We start from the raw sequence: 17,530 nt of genomic DNA, 5'->3' as shown, positions 1-17,530 counted from the left end.
GACTCCTGTGAGTATGTCCACTGCCTCTGTCCCCTCCCTCCCTACTTCTCTTCCCAGCCAACAGTCAGGCACCCAGAGCCTTCAGTCCACTGTAGCTCTCTCACCAAGGTCCCTAGTGACCACCTGTCAAATTCCTGTTCTAGTTTCAATCCTCAGTCCTCTTACCCTTTCCACAACATTGAGTATTGTTGATCACCTAACCATAGCTTCGTCCATCCATTCAGTCAGTCAACCAAATAAATATTAAAAAAAAAAATCTAAGGTACTCTCTTAGGTTCTGGGGATAGAGAGATAAACCTGGTCTTTGCTATCATAGAGCTTACATTCAGGAGAGACAGACACTGAATAACCAATTACAAAATTATTTAGTTATAAATGTGGTAAGTACTACAGAGAAATGCTGGATGCTAGTAGAATACTAAAATATATACCTATATACATTTCTACACATGCATGCACCACATACAGAATCCAAAGGCAGGCAAAGGTATTCTGTTACCCACTGAAGCTTTCCTTCCCCAGATCTAATGGAGAGTTCAATTGGATGGGGTGGGGGGGGCCTCCTTTTTTTTTTTTTTTTAATAAAATCCAGAAAGGCCTAAGTGTCCTCTAACTGGACGAGGCACAGGCCTGCTCTACCTACCTCTTCCCGAAGTCAAACATCAGATCTCATCATGACACTTTGGGTGCTCTGGGGATCAAGAACCATGTGAGAGAATAAAGAGGTGGAGGTTTTCCCTGGTGCTGTGATGACCTGCTCCAGGTCCTTCTTGGGTCAGAGGTGAGGACATTGTGGGGAATTGGTGGGAAGGAAGGGAGATAACTTTGGAGGAAGCAGACACTCCTTAACATCTTCTTTCCTTGGCCTCCAGGCATCCCACCTCCAGCCAGTCTCCTTCCTCTTTGCTACTCTGTGTCCTCTGGTTTCCCCTTGGGTTCCATGTCCGTTGGGCTGCTCTCCGTGTCCTCCCTGGATGTTACCTCACACTTGGCATCAGTGACCATCCGTACCTTGCTGACTTTCAAGATGATTTTTTTTCACCTGGATAGTCTGTAGAGAACTCCTATCTAGCATGTTCTAAACACAGTTCGTTAGTCTTTTTCTCCCAAACCCGGCGTACTCCCGCCTCTGTTTCTCAGGAGAACAGTACAAGACAATCCATTCAGACTCTCGAGCTCAAAGGCTGGCAGTCAGCCTAGACTCCCAGCTGTTCCTTATCACTCACCTCCTATTGCTTCTCCTTCAGAGTTGTCTTCTGGCTTTAAAACCCGGCCCTGAGGCCACCTGTCCTCCTCTCTGCTGAATAACTGCCACAATGCCCCCAGCTCCTGGCCTTGGAGTCTGACGGTTCTTGTTTTGAATCCTGACTTGACTGCTTACAACCCGCCTGACCTTTGGTGGGTTATGTAACTTCTCTAAGCCTCAGGTCTAGAAAATGGACAAAATAATATTGAGCTCATGGGCTTATTTTAAATTAAATTAATTTTTAATATTTTGCCCAGTTTTATTGAGAAATAATGACATACATCACTGCATAAGTTTAAGGCACACAGCGTGATGGTCTGACTTTCGTGTATTATGAAATTATTATCATGGAGTTATTTTGAAGATTAAATAAATGATACTTTTAAAGTTCTGTACATACTATCAGGTCCATAGTAATAACTCAATAAATGTTTGCTGTTGCTTCTTACTACTGCTCTTCAAATGAGATCTGGTCTTTAAAGAACAGTGGGGCGCCTGGGTGGCTCAGTCGTTAAGCATCTGCCTTCGGCTCAGGTCATGATCCCAGGGTCCTGGGATCGAGCCCCGCATCGGGCTCCCTGCTCTGCGGGAAGCCTGCTTCTCCCTCTCCCACTCCCCCTGCTTGTGTTCCTTCTCTCGCTGTGTCTCTCACTGTCAAATAAATAAATAAATAAATCTTAAAAAAAAAAATAAAGATCTATCAGTGTTTGGCGCATTATAATCTCTGGGTAGAGAGTATCCTGTTCTTATGATCTCCAGTTCTACTCCAATGTCTACTTTGCAAAACACCAGAGTTACCTTTCTAAAGAAAAAAAAGTGCTGTTATGTTCCTGCCTTTAGCTACCCATTGCTCATAGGAGTAAGTCTGCACTTCGTATAGCTAGTGGGGTCGTTCCCTGTCTGATCCTGTCTTGCCTCCTCCTTAGCACCCTGAATATGCCACAGCCCTTTACGATTCCCGGCGTTAGCCCTGCTGTCTGTTTGCTTAGGTGTCTTCCCTGCACTTCAGCCATTCATCCGTCAAGGTCATGCCCTCCACAAAGCCAGCTTCCCCAGGCCCTCCAGTAAGAGTGGGTGGCTTCTTTCTCTAGACCCCGTGTACTCATGTGTAACTTTGTTCTAAGATTTATCGAGTTGTAATCTTCCTACTTATATGTTTGCTCCCTCCATTAGACAACATGTTCCTGGGGGAAGGGCTTTTGTTCTGATCATTGTCACAGCCCAGTGCCTGGCATGGGAGGATGCTTGGCATTTGGTAATCATTCAGTGAATGGTGCATAAAGAGCCCTGGAGTCAGTTCCAAAGAGAACTTCCAGAAATGTCTTCAGTTATCGGTACTATTAGAATTAGGGTATCTCTTTTAAAAGGGCAGCATTTATGTGGATGTTTAGTATCTGATGGGTTTATAAAGAGGTCTTTCCAGCTGATTTGTAGACACCTGGAGGGAAAAGCAACTGCATTTTGTTAAACTGCTCCTTGGGATGAGCTATCTGACATCCCTGTAATCAGATCTTGGTCCCATCTGTGCAAGAGAGCATGGCGCAGGCAGGAGGCAGATGGCAATTTTGAGATGTCATTTGCTGTTGTCATAGTGAATGAGCAAAATGGAAAGACAAGAAAGGAAACTTTCATGTCTCCTTTCTCATCTCTGCTTGTGGCAAAGTGAGAAGGAAATTTGCTTTACTGGCAGTCAGAGACCAGGTGAGGGGTGGGCTGTTTCCTTTTCCTTCTGGACCAGGTGGTGTGTTAGTATCAGAGGGATGGGTGGGTGAGCAGAGGAGTCCAGGGCTCTAGGGCCTTTGAAGGGTGATTGGGAGGGAAGGGGCTAGAGTGTTTGGGGCTTGTTCAAGCTGATAAAAGACTGGCACCAACGTCATCTTCATGCTCCCCAAGTGGGTGAACAGATAGGATCTTTACATCTATTGGGGTACCCGTGTCCACAACTGGAGTATTTCTTTGATTTCATTTTATCTGTGCTCTGAGAGAAGTATTGATGTAGAGACCCGAGAATGCTTTAGATAGCCACAGGTGTTCCTCTGGTGTCTTTCCAGGAACTTGTCTGTTTTCCTCTGTCTGCCTGTATTTATTCTCACTTACTGACAGCCTGACCTGGGCTTACCCAAGACCCAATAATGCTGCTGATGGATGATTTAATAAAGATGTAAAATCTTGTATGGCAAAGAGATCATCAGTAGACCAGGGCCTATCTAAAGGTAGCACTGGTTCCAGGTACAGGGGAAATGAGTCAGTCCTACAGGTGCCCGATGTGCAGGCTCTCTTTCCCACGTTGGAGGCCGAGAAGGGAGAGAGGGGGCTGAGTTGAGAGGAGGCATCTTCTGAGATGGAGAATTAACTTTCCCACCCTTCTTGATGGGAGTCTTACCTTGGGTTTCCCAGAAAGCAGAGCTTGAGGCTCAGGGCTTACATTTATTACACAATGGGGAATGATATCCCCGGAAGCAGGGGTGAGGGGTACAGTGAGTAAAGCAGGGGAGGAAAGAGAGCCAATACAGTCCATTGGAAATTGTGACCTCAGAACCAAGGTTTCCCATATTGCCAAATTTATTACATGAAATACACACAGAATATTTAAAAGAAGCAGGACAACTTGAAGAAATAAGTGGTTTTCTGATAAATCAGAATTAAATAGCTTCAGTTAGAGAAGCCCCAGAAATATCCAGGGACCTTATGGAGAATTTATTTAGTTTACTCCAAGCTGCTCCTGAGGAATGGTCCCATGTGGGGATACGTGTCATTTCCCTCTTGGGAACAGCAGTGACCGGGAAATAAAGAGTGTTCTGTCAGCCAGGTGGTACAAAGCCGGAAACACATCTTCCCTGGGCAGCTGCAGGGGAGATTCAGGGCACAGCTCTGGGCTCTCTATCCCGCAGGAATGGAACGCCGGTGGCATCCAGTGGCCTGCCAGGCCAATCACAGGTTGGAGTTCTTAGCCATTCTCAAGCAGGTGTCTATCTTTTCTTTTCCTCCAAGTCAGGTAATAGGCCAGGCTCATTCTTGATGAAGAGAAATGGGGTGATTGGCCTGGGGCAGCTTGAATTGCCTGATTTGCTTTCTGAATCAGAGCATGAATGGTGATTAGCAGAGATATGAGCTGCACAGAGAAACTGAGTCATGCCAGAGGCCATTGATGCATTTTGTGAGTGGACTCTCTCTTTTTCTATTTTAGAAATAATTACAGAAATTAGTGATGTATCAGTGTTTAATAATACCTGTGTGAGGTGGCAGATAAATCCAGGAAGGATCATCTCCAAGATTGTTTACGTGGTAAGTGAAATGATCCACTTTTTCCTGCTAGGAACATGACTTGGAGAGACTTCCTTTCATGAGGGCTTCTCCATCTCATTGTCTGATTGTTCTTCTAAAAAGTGATCAGATTTTTTTTTAAGATACCTGGTTTATTTTATTTTACATTCTGTAAAATAAAATAAATATTTTATTTATTTTTAATAAATGTGTCATTTATTTAATTTATGTGTCATTAAATGTGTCATTAATATATGTGTCATTCGGCAGGGGGTATGTGTGGGGGATATATTGTTTATATGTGGCATCATCATGATCGCTTGTTCCCCAGCACTTTTATCTCACTCCCCCAGAGGAGGCCTGGAAACATCTGCTGCCTCGGGGACAGGTTGTGACTGCCTCCACGGAAGGCTGGTCCTTTGTGTGCAGCTTAGGCCTCCCTAGAGGGACTCCTCATTTTATGTCACTTCTTAGGGTTTATTGGTTACTGGGCTGATCAGACTTCAGCACCAGATACCTGATAGCAGAGGCTGACCTTGTTCATTTCCTCTGCGTGCACAGTGTGGTGTCAAAGGAATAGTAGGAGAATGGGATTCCGCTCCACCAAGTCTCTCAGTTGTTTTCACCAGAGTCACAGCGGGTTCTTTTTTCTTTTTCCCTCCCAAAGATATACATAAAAGGACAACGGTTGCACCCTGTGGGATCAGTTCACGAGGAGACAGTCAACGTGACCACAGACAGCAGGACCCCAGAAGTGTGCCTAGATCTGTACCAAGGCACCAACTACACCGTGAGCGTTTCCATCGCCCCCCCTGCGCGCTCCGTGCCGGCCATCATTGGGTTCCAGACGGCTGGTAGGTGGAGGTGAAGTCTCATTGCCTCCCAGAAAATGCTAAGCACAGGATGTGGGGGACTGTCCTTCAGAGTCAGCTGGGCACGAGAGTTCATAGTTGCTTTCTGAAGTTTGTCGTGAGGAGGATGCAGTTCTAGGAGGTCTTGTAGGAGAGATTCCTGTCCTATTGATGCCAGGCCAAATGAGCACTGATGGATTGTTTCTTAGCTGGGTCCTTGGTTGAAATGGAAGGTAATAAGGCATTTGAAAGAGGAGAACATTAGGTGATGAGGCAGTCAATTCTCAATTATCCAAGGCACTAGAGGGTAGCAATGTGACTTACCGTTGGTAGGAAACACAATAGTCCTTTCTTACTCTTGGCTGTGGGAGAGGAGGAGCTGGGGAAGGTGACCCAGTGGCTTTACATCTAGGATGGAAACTGACCCCAGGACTGGTTGGGGGTGCGAATCAAGTTGATAGTGAGCGAGTGGATAGGGAGAAGCAGCCCTAGGATGCAGGAAGGGAGATATTAGGTGAAAAGAGAAGTGGACAGGAAGGAGTTTCATTTTTATTTTTATTTTTTTAAGATTTTATTTATTTATTTGAGAGACAATGAGATAGAGAGCATGAGAGGTGGTAGGGTCAGAGGGAGAAGCAGACTCCCTGCTGAGCAGGGAGCCCGATGTGGGACTTGATCCTGGGACTCCAGGATCATGACCTGAGCCGAAGGCAGCCGCTCAACCAACTGAGCCACCCAAGTGCCCCAGGAAGGAGTTTCAAAAAGTGGTAATAAACCTCATTGTACATATGTATCTCATGGATTTTTATAATGTTGTGACAATTATAATAATTTTTTTCACAATTCTCATTATGGGGTGTCAGGACTAATTAAATACCTTGTAAGCAAATCACGAGAAGCCATTGCTGTCATTTATCATTTTTGGTGAGTTGAGGTAGTTCTCAACTAGCTGTCTGATGTCCCACTTAAAAGGTGCCCCGGCCTCCGGGTATTGCTGCCACCAGGAACTGGGAAGTGACATGGATTTGGCAGAAATAATGAAATAGTCTGCCAATCTTAACAACAGAAAGCCAACTACAAAATTATACAAATTTGATCCCCAGGGCACTTGTATATAAGTAAAACAATATATAATATGTAGGGAAAGGTGTTGTAGAATGAATGTGATATGAATATGATAACTAGAGAGTCTTGTTCAAAATTAATGATAAACTGCTATGGATTTATCAGGAATACATGGTCTTCTTTTTTTTCTTATAAGTTTTTAATTTCAACTCCTTAACAGTTAACATATAGTGTTATATGAGTTTCAGGTATACAATATAGTGATTCAACCATTTTCTACATGACTCAGAGCTCATCATGATAAGTGGACTCTTTAATCCTCATCACCTGTTTAACCCACTCCCACCCACTCCCTTCTGGTGACCATCAGTTTGTTCTCTGTAGTTAAGAGTCTGTTTCTTGGTTTGTCTCCCTCTCTCTCTTTTTTTTTTTTCCTTTGCTCATTTGTTTTGTTTCTTAAATTCCACATATGAACGAAATCCTATGGTATTTGTCTTTCTCTGACTGACTTACTTCACGTAGCGTAATACTCTCTAGCTCCATCCATGTCATGGCAAATGGCAAGATTTCATTCTTTTTTATGGCTGAATAATATTCCTCTGTGTGTGTGTGTGTGTGTGTTTGCATGCGCGCATGGGTGTGCACACCACATCTTCTTTATCCATTCATCAATCGATGGACACTTAGGCTGCTTCCATAGTTTGGCTATTGGAAATAATGCTATAAACATAGGGATGCATGTATCCCTTTGAATGAGCGTTCTTGCATTCTTTGAGTAAATACCCAGTAGTGCGATTACTGGATCATGGGGTAGTTCCATTTTTATTTATTTATTTTGAGTGGCTTAAATAACAGACATTTATTTTCTCACAGTTCTGGAGCCTAGAAGTATACAATCAAGGTGCTGGTAAATTCTGTTTCTGATGAAAGCCTCTTCCTGATTTGCAGATGCCTACCTTCTCACTATGTAATCTCATGGCTTTTCCTCTGGAGGATCCAGCTTAGGTTATGTGGGAGGTGCTAATTAACAGGTCCTCAGTAGTTGGAAAGTCCTAGTTAAGTTCTTCAGTGATTCTTATTATCTTAAAGGTGAGTCCTACTTGTTGATATGTAATGGTCTTGAGATTCTGGAGTCATTTTATGAAGATATATTCATTCTGTGAGTACCTGAGCTTCTTCATAACATAGATATTTAGGGAAGATCAGAATGAGTCCTGAGCACACTTCCCTCAAGGTGATGGTCTGTGTACTCTCCATTTTTAATTTTTTGAGGAACCTCCATACTGTTTTCCACAGTGGCTGCACCAGCGTGCATTCCTACCAACAGTGTGCGTGAGTTCCCTTTTCTCCACATCCTCACTAACGCTTGTTGTTTCTTGTGTTGTTGATTTTAGCCATTCTGACAGGTGTGAGGTGATATGTCATTGTGGTTTTGATTTGCTTTTCCTGATGATAAGTGATGTTGAACATCTTTCAATGTGTCTGTTGGCCATCTGTATGTTTTCTTTGGAGAAATATCTGTTTATTTCTTTTGCTCATTTTTTAATTGGGTTATTTGGTTTTTGGGTGTTGAGTTGTATCAGTTCTTTTTATATTTTGGATACTAATGCTTTATCAGATACATTATTTGCAAGTATCTTCTCCCATTCTGTAGGTTACCTTTTAGCTTTGTTGATTGTTTTCTTTGCTCTGCAAAAGCTTTTCATTTTGATGTAGTCCCAATAGTTTATTTTTGCTTTTGTTTCCCTTGCCTCAGGAAACATCTAGAGAAATGTTGCTATGGCCGATGTCAGAGAAATTACTGTCTGTGCTCTCTTCTAGGATTTTTATGGTTTCAGGTCTCACATTTAGGTCTCTAATCCATTTTGAGTTTATTTTTGTGTATGATGAAAGAAAGTGGTCCAGTTTCATTCTTTTGCATGTTGCTGTCCACTTTTCCCAACACCATTTGTTGAAGAGACTGTCTTTTTCCCATTGCATCTTGTTTCCTGCTTTGCCAAAGATAAATTGCCCATATAATTATGGGTTTATTTCTGGGTTTTCTCTTCTGTTCCATTGATCTATGTGTCTGTTTTTGTGCTAGTACCAACTGTTTTGATCACTACAGCTTTGTAATAAACCTTGAAGTCTGGAATTGTGATGCCTCCAGTTTTCCTTTTCTTTTTCAATTGCTTTGGCTCCTCACAGTCTTTTGTGGGCCCATACAAATTTTAGGATTGTTTGTTGTAGTTCTCTGAAAAATGCTGTTGGTATTTTGATAGGGGTTACGTTAAACCTGTAGATTGCTTTGGGTAGTATGGACATTTTAACTATTTGTTCTTCCAATCCATGAACATGGAATGTCTTTTCATTTCTTTGTGTTGTCTTCAGTTTCATCAGTGTTTTATAGTTTTCAGAGTACAAGTCTTTCACCTCTGTGGTAAGTTTATTCCTAGGTATTTTACTGTTTTTAATGCAGTTGTAAATGGAATTATTTTCTTAATTTCTCTTTCTGTTGCTTTTATTAGTATATAGAAATGCAACAGATTTCTGTATGTTGATTTTGTATCCTGTGGCTTTACCAAATTCATTTATCAGTTTTAGTTGCTTTTTGGTGAAGTCTTTAGGATTTCCTTTTTTTTTTAATTTTTTTTTTTTAGTATTTTATTTATTTATTTGACAGAGAGAGACACAGTGAGAGAGGGAACACAAACAGGGGGAGTGGGAGAGGGGGAAGCAGGCTCCCCACAGAGTAGGGAGCCTGATGCGGGGCTTGATCCCAGGACCCCGGGACCATGACCTGAGTGGAAGGCAGACACTTAACGACTGAGCCACCCAGGCGCCCCCTAGGATTTTCTATATATAGTGTCATGTCATCTGCAAATAGTAAAAGTTTGCTTCTTCCTTACCAGTTTGGATGCCTTTTATTTCTTTTTGTTGTCTATTTGCTGTGGCTAGGACTTCCAGTACTATGTTGAATAAAAGTGGTGAGAGTTGACATTCATGTGTTATTCTTGAGCTTAGGAGAAAAGCTCTCAGTTTTCCCCCATTAGGTATGATGTTAGCTGTGGGTTTTCCAGATAAGACCTATGTTGAGGTATGTTCCCTCTAGACTTTTGTTGAGGGTTTTTATCATGAATGGATGTTGTATTTGTCAAATGCTTTTTCTGTATCTATTGAAATGATCTTATGGTTCTTATCCTTTCTCGTATCATATTGATTGATTTGTGAAAATTGAACCATGCTTGCATTCCTGGGAATAAATCCCACTTGATCATGGTGAATGATTATTTTAATGAATTGTTGGATTTAATTTGCTAATATTTTGTTGAGGATTTTTGCATTTATAGTCATCAGAGATATTGGCCTGTAGTTCTCTTTATTTTGTGGCGTCTTTATCTTGCTTTGGTATCAGGATGATACCGGCCTCATAGAATGAATTTGGAAGTTTTCCTTCCTCTTCTATTTTTTGGAGTAGTTTGAGAGAATAGATATCAATTCTTTAAATGTTTGGTAGAATTTGCCTGTGAAGCCATCTGGTCCTGGACTTTTGTTTGTTGGGAGTTTTTTATTACTGATTAAATTTCTTGGCTGGTTATTGGTCTCGTCAGATTTTCTATTTCTTCTTATTTCAGTTTTGGTAGATTATATGTTTCTAGGAATTCATCCATTTCTTCTAGGTTGTCCAATTTATTGGTGTAGAGTTTTTCATAATATTCTCTTCTAACCGTTTGTATTTCTGTGGTGTTGGTTGTTATTTGGTTGGTTGTTATTTTTCCTCTCTCATTTGTGATGTGTTGTTTCTCCTCTCTCTTTTTCTTTTCCTGAGACTGACTAGAAGTTTGTCAATTTATTGATCTTTTCAAAGAACCAGTTGCTGGTTTCATTAATCTGTCCTATTGTTTTTTGGTTTCTATATAATTTATTTCTACTCTAATCTTTATTATTTCCTTCCTTTCGTTGGGTTTAGGTTTTGTTTGTTCCCTTTTTTTGCTCCTTTAGGTGTAAGGTTAGATTTTTATGTGAGATTTATTTGCTTCTTGAGGTATGTCTGTACTGCCCTAAACTTCCCTCTTAGAATCATTTTTGTTGGGGTGCCCAGGTGTCTTAGTTTGTTAAGCATCTGCCTTTGACTTAGGTTATGATATCAGGGTCCTGGGATCAAGCCCCGCATCAGGCTCTCTGCTCAACGGGGAGTCTGCTTCTCCCTCTCATTTTCCCTCTGTGCACTCTCTCTCTCTCAAATAAATAAAATCTTAAAAAAAAAATCATTTTTGCTGCACCCCAAAGATTTTGGATTGTTCTGTTTTCATTTTCATTTATTTTCATGTAATTCTTTATTTCTTCTTTGATTTCTTGGTTGAACTGTTCATTGTTTAGTAGCATGTTATTTAACCTCCATTGTATTTATGGTCTTTCCAGATTTTTTCTTGTGATTGACTTCTAGTGTCAAAGTGGTTGTGGTCAGAAAAGATGCATAGCATGACTTTGATCTTTTTGAATTTGTTGAGACTTGTTTCATGGCCTAATATGTGGTCTGTTCTGGAGAATGTTCTGTGTGCAAAGAATGTGTACTCTGTTGTTTTAGGATGGAATGTTCTGAATATATCTGTTAAATCCATCTGTTCCAGTGTGTCATTCAAAGCCACTATTTCTTTGTTGATTTTCTGCATAGATGATCTGTCCATTGATGTAAGGGGGGTGATAAAGTCCCCTACTATTATTGTGTTACTGTTGATTAGTTCCTTTATGTTTGTTATTAATTGCTTTCTGTATTGGGTGATCCCATGTTGGGTACATAAATATTTATAATTGTTTTATTGTCTTGTTGGACTGTCCGTTTTATTATTATATCGTGTCCTTCTTTGTCTCTTATTACAGTCTTTGTTTTAAAGTCTATTTTGTCCTGGGGCACCTGGGTGGCTCAGTCAGTTGAGCATCTGACTCTTAAGTTCAGCCCAGGTTATGATCTTGGGGTCGTGGGAAAGAGCCCTGCATTGGAATTTGTGCTCAGTGGGGAGTCTGCTTGGGATTCTCTCCCTCTGCCTTTCCCCCTGCTCATGTGCTCTTTCACCTTCTCTCTCTCTTTCTCTCTCTCTAGCTTGCTCTAAAATAAATAAATCTTAAAAAATGGTCTATGCTGTCACGTATAAGTATTGCTACTTCAGCTTTCTTTTGACATCCATTTGCATGATAGATGTTTCTCTATCCCCTCACTTTCTATAGGTCTGAAATGGGTCTCTTGTAGGCAGCATATAGATAGGTTTTGTTTTTTAATCCAGTCTGACACCCTCTCTTTTGTTTGGAGCTTAGTCCATTTACATTCAAAGTAATTATTGAGAGATATGTATTTATTGTCATTTTGTTACTTGTTTGTAGTTCATTTTGTAGTTTTTCTGGGGAATATGTCTTTTTAAAAGACTTTAAACTTGTGTCATTATTCAGTCAGAATGACAGCTTGTTGTTCAGTGTCAGCTGTTTTTACTAATATCCAGTTACCTCTGCAAGGTTCTCTCTCCCCCCCACCCCCCAGGAAAAGGATGGTGGTCTTTGGGGTTAGACAGACCTGGTTTTGCATCTTAACTCTGTGTTGAAGAGTTAGGTGACCATGGCTGAGTTGTTAAATGTCTCCAGAGCTCTTTCCTCTCTCTGAAATTTTAAGTGGAATTGGATTAAATTTGGAAGTTAATTTAGTGAGAACTGGGGTTTATGTGGAGCCAATCCAACTGGGAACAAAGCACATTTCTACATTTACTCAGTATGTACTTAAGTTTTATCTTTTCTGTTTATATATGCACTGGTGTAAAGATTGGCCATTCTCTTCCTCTAGAGCCTGTACATTGGCAATCTGATACCATTTAAGCTTTACACTAGTTCTCTTAAAATGAATTGGGAAGTTTTCCATAGTTTTTTATGCTCTGGAAAAGTTTGTATCACTTTGGAATTATTGCCTTCCTTTTAAAGTTGGATACATTTACTCGTAGGATCATTAAGTTTCACCCCTCTTGGGAGATAATTCTTTGATAACTTTGTTAATTTCTTCTGTGATTTTCCTTTGATCTGTTTGTTTCCTACATTTTCTTCAGTCAGTTTTTTTTTTTTTTTTAAGATTTATTTATTTATTTATTTGACAGAGACACAGCGAGAGAGGGAACACAAGCCGGGGGAGAGGGAGAGGGAGAGGGAGAAGCAGGCTTCCCACCGAGCAGGGAGCCCGATGCGGGGCTTGATCCCAGGACCCTGGCTGGGATCATGACCTAAGCCGAAGGCAGACGCTTAACGACTGAGCCACCCAGGCACCACCTCTTCAGTCAATTTTTTTTTTTAAAAGATTTTATTTATTTTTTAACAGAGAGAGAGAGACAGCGAGAGAGGGAACACAAGCAGGGAGAGTGGGAGAGGGAGAAGCAGGCTTCCCGCCAAGCAGGGGGCCTGATGTGGGACTCGATCCCAGGACCCTGGGATCATGACCTGAGCCGAAGGCAGACGCTTAATGACTGAGCCACCCAGGTACCCTTGGTTGGGATTTTAAATATATCGGCAGAATGTCATATGGAATATTTGTTTACAACTGCTCTGGGGTTACAGGTTATGTAACCCCAGGTTATTCTGATTCCTAAGTTTGGTCTTCTCTCTCTTAAAAAATTGATTAGCTTAGCTTGAGTTTTCTGTTTTATTACTGTTTCTTTCCCCAAAGAATAAACTCTTGGGTTTTTAAGTGTTCTTTTTTTTCTATCTCATTAATTTCTCCCCTTAGTTTTATTACCTTTTTCTTCTTGATTCTCTTAAGTTGGTTATATTGTTCTATTACTAAATTCTTGAGTTGAATGCATAATTCAACTCATTTCCATTCTTTTCCGTTTGATAATAAAAGTTTTTAATGTTTTTGGACTTGAGCATTGGCAGAATTCCTTAGGCATTGATACGTACTCTCTTTATCCCTACTTTCAAGGCATTGTATAATTGTCCTTCTGATTTTGTCTTTGATTGAAGAATTATTTATGAGTGTGTTAATACATGTTCTCTTTATGTTTACTTTCAAAGCATTACATAATTTCTATTTGATTTCCCCATTGATTGAAGGATTAATTACAAGTAAATTATACAAATGGTAGGTTTTCTTTTTTTTTTTAACATTTAACTTTGTTGTTAATTTCTAGTTTTATTACATTTTGGTATTTTTGAGGGGATTTATTGTCATTTTTTGGGGGCTTATTATTTGGGAAAGTTTTGCAATAATAAGGTAGTACGTTTGCTTGTGAGTAGAGTAAGAGCTAGTCTTCAGTCAACTCTATTAATAAAGGTATTCCAACTGGGGAGGGTATGTGCTCTGGTAAGCGCTGTGAATTGTGCAAGACTGTTGAATCTCAGATCTGTACCTCTGAAACAAATAATGCAATATATGTTAAGAAAAAAAAAAAAGAAGAAGAAGATAGCGGGAGGGGAAGAATGAAGCGGGGGAAATCGGAGGGGTAGACGAACCATGAGAGACGATGGACTCTGAAAAACAAACTGAGGGTTTAGAGGGGAGGGGGTGGGAGGATGGGGTAGCCTGGTGGTGGGTATTGAGGAGGGCACATTCTGCACGGAGCACTGGGTGTTATGCACAAACAATGAATCATGGAACACTACATCTAAAACTAATGATGTAATGTATGGGGATTAACATAAGAATAAAAATAAATTAAAAAAAAAAATAAAGGTATTCCAGACTTCTGTTTTTTGTTGTTGGTGATGGTTTGTAGATACCTGGATTGCCATTTTTCTCAGTTTCTCTCAGAAATTCTAATTGTTTGGGTTCACACATTTTGAGTTAACAATATTTATGTTCATGACTGATGTCTGACTGTAGATTCTTTCATTAGTAACAACTGGCTCACTTTATCCTGTTTAAAAATTTTTTGATAGCAGTATTGGTTCTCTTGATTTCCTTGTACACCTGTTTGCATAATATGCCTTTGCGCACTTTTGTTCTTTTTTAAATTAAAAAGATTTTAATTTCAGTGTAGTTAACGTACAGCGTTATATCAGTTTCAGGTGTACAATATAGTGATGCAGCAGTTCCCTATATTACTCAGTGCTCATCACAGTTAGTGTGCTCTTAATGCCCTTCACCTGTTTCCCCCATCCCCCCCCACGCCTAAACACTTTTGCTCTTAAAATCTATCTCAGTAACATTGCTGCGTTATACTCCAGGAGGCAGCATGGACTGAACCGTTTTTTTTTTTTTTTATTTTAAAGATTTTATTTATTTATTTGACAGAGAGAGACACAGCGAGAGAGGGAACACAAGCAGGGGGAGTGGGAGAGGGAGAAGCAGGCTTCCCGCAGAGCAGGGAGCCCAATGCGGGGCTCGATCCCAGGACCCTGGGATCATGACCTGAGCCTAAGGCAGACGCTTAACGACTGAGCCACCCAGGCGCCCTGGACTGAACCGTTTTGAGAAAGGTTTTGTTTTTAAGTAGATTAGAAATTTACATTTAGTGTTCTTTATGACTTTCCTTTCTTCTGTCATCTTGTTTTTCTTCCAGTGTTGCTTTGCTGTGTACATTGTTTTCTACCTTTTTGCTCCACAGATTTTCTTCTTCGGTAGTTCAGTATTTTTATTTTATTTTACATTATTTTTTATTTTTTTATTTGATATTACACATTATTTTATTTTTATTTTATATTTTTATAAATATATTTATTTTTATTTTTATTTTATATTACACGTTAAAAAACAAACAAAATCCTATTTGAATGTGTATTTCTGATTACCAGTGTTCAGACTGAAATAATGTTAACATCTTCCTGAATAAGATAAGGAAGTTAGCATTCTCTGCTTCTTTTTTTTTCCTTCCCCTCTTGCTTCCTTTATGTTATTGGCTTAATACAGCATTTTATTGCCAGCTTCTTATTTTTAATTATTTTTTAACTTGTAAATTGCGTCTTTAAAGAATTCATCTTTATATTGATTTAGAGCAATATTTATAACACTTATTTAAACAGGTATATGTTTTAACAGTTTCAGTGCTTACTACCAGTCCTTTCATACCAAAGTTTCTCTATTTTTATCTATATTTTTATTTCACTGCACAGAGATTTCGATCTTTTTACCAAGGAATGGGATACTTTCTGAGCCCATGATTATATGAGAATGTCTTTTCGCTGTCTTCATGACTAAATAAGAGCTCAAGTGAAGATAAATTCCTTGGTCCATAACTTCTTTTGGTAGAATTCTAGAGGCATTTCACATTGATTTTGGGAATTTAAAGTTTTGAAAGAGAATTTGAAGAGGGTGTGATTTTTTAGAAAAAAATCCTATTGTAGATAATCTGATTTTTAAGCCTTGATATCACAGAGGCTTTCTTTATGTGTGAAATTCAAGACTATTTACTCATCCTTTATCTGTTTTAATCCATCTTTAAAATTTTTTACAAAAATTTTACAAAAAAGATGTTGCCTAAGTTTACTATTACTTTGCTCAATATTGTTTTTTTCAAAAGAATATTCATTCTTTGCCTCTTAAGCACATCTTCTTTGTAGAATCATTTCTTAGATTTCATAGACTCATTTTTATGTTGTTTTTTTGCTTCTACATTACTTATTGTTAGAAGATAAAAGTTTTATCTAGGTTTGATATTTCTCTTGTAATAAAATGGATGACATTCTCTTTGATCTTACTTTTTATTGGATAATATATATATATATTTTAAAGATTTTATTTATTTATTTGACAGAGACACAGCGAAAGAGGGAACACAGCAGAGGGAGTGGGAGAGGGAGAAACAGGCTTCCCACAGAGCAGGGAGCCCGATGCGGGGCTCGATCCCAGGACCCTGGGATCATGACCTGAGCCGAAGGCAGACGCTTAAGGACTGAGCCACCCAGGCGCCCCTTTATTGGATAATATTAATGTGCTTATCTCAGATCTCATCTTGAAGGAGTTATTGCTGATTGGATAATCCAGCGTCCTTCTGTCCTGTCCTTCTGGGAGCAGCTAGCTGTGAGAAAGCCAGTGCCCTGAGCTTTATTTCTGAGCCCTTTTTTTTTTTTTTTTTAAAGTAGGTTCCACACCCAGCATGGAGCCCAATACAGCTTGAACTCATGACCCTGAGATTTATTTGTTTATTGACCACTTGTGTATTTGACATTATTTTAGGCATTGGGAATTCAGTAGTGAATGAGACAGAAAAATCCCTTCCCTCATGAAAACTAATCAGGCGTGATATAAATGTTACTGTTTTTCACTAAGTTTTCCTAGTACTCTGAAGGTTTTTGGATCTTCAGATTTTGATCCATTTGATGTAGTTTGAAGTGGTGGGGTTTGGAGCCAATGGTGGTTTAATTAATGCACGGGGATGGGACCTGTGGGCAGAAAGTGCTGCATTGGGGTTGTGATGGGTGACTGATTATATACTTTCAAGTTGGGGGGTGGTTAGGGACAGCACAAGCCTCCAAGGTGTTTTGGAAACAAGGTTTCCAGGATCTTGAGGGGACTAGTTATAGTTAGGAGAAGGTCATTTATTACTATCTAGTAAACCCTTAGTCATGAGACCCTTCAGATGTGTATCAGTGGGCCATATGCTTGGAGGATGATTGCTCACAGGTATCGTGGTGGGGTAGAGATAAAGGAAGTTTCCAAAGGAATGTATATGTTCAAGTAGACTCACAGGATGGGGGTGGGGTCGGTTGGGCTAAGATTGCCTTTTGCCCCTAGCAAAGTGTCAACATTCAGGCAGCTGAGCTCCCAGAGGAAGGTCACTCCACCTATTTCAAGGACTTGTCAGTGTCTCTAGGCAGTAAGGAAACTTGATTCTTTCTTTTGCCTTTGTTTCCCACATCACATTTACACATTAGAAATAGTTTCTTTCATGAAATCTCTGATTATTGCTTTTTTTTTTCATTTGGTATTTTGGCTCATCAAATGCTCCTATATGGAGTTCCTTGTTTGTCTGCACTGGTCTTCACTCTCTCCCTTTTTATATCCTTGCCTTTTACCTCTGTCTTCTGTGAGAGCACAGCAGGTTTATTCTGTACAGACATTTATGCATATGTGCATCGACCTTTCTGGCCTTCGCTATTTCTTTTTTTTTTTTTTTAAGATTTTATTTATTTGACAGAGAGAGACACAGTGAGAGAG

General features: G+C 39.9%; 1 protein-coding gene across 1 annotated transcript in view; it reads left to right on the top strand.

The window, feature by feature from the left end:
• Positions 1-17,530, top strand: part of SUSD1 (sushi domain containing 1) — a 124,741-nt gene that overhangs the window by 44,898 nt on the left and 62,313 nt on the right. The window contains exons 7-8 of the mRNA XM_045882928.2: positions 4,434-4,531; positions 5,178-5,364. Coding sequence (XP_045738884.1) covers positions 4,434-4,531; positions 5,178-5,364 — 285 coding nt within the window. The remainder of the gene's footprint in view (positions 1-4,433; positions 4,532-5,177; positions 5,365-17,530) is intronic.

Source organism: Mirounga angustirostris, unplaced genomic scaffold (assembly GCF_029215605.1).
Source record: "Mirounga angustirostris isolate CCGP_5_RB_7025 unplaced genomic scaffold, mMirAng1.0.hap1 SCAF_15, whole genome shotgun sequence".
NCBI lineage: Eukaryota > Metazoa > Chordata > Mammalia > Carnivora > Phocidae > Mirounga > Mirounga angustirostris.
Note: the sequence above shows the minus strand (reverse complement) of the source record. Positions and strands in the feature narration are given on the sequence as shown.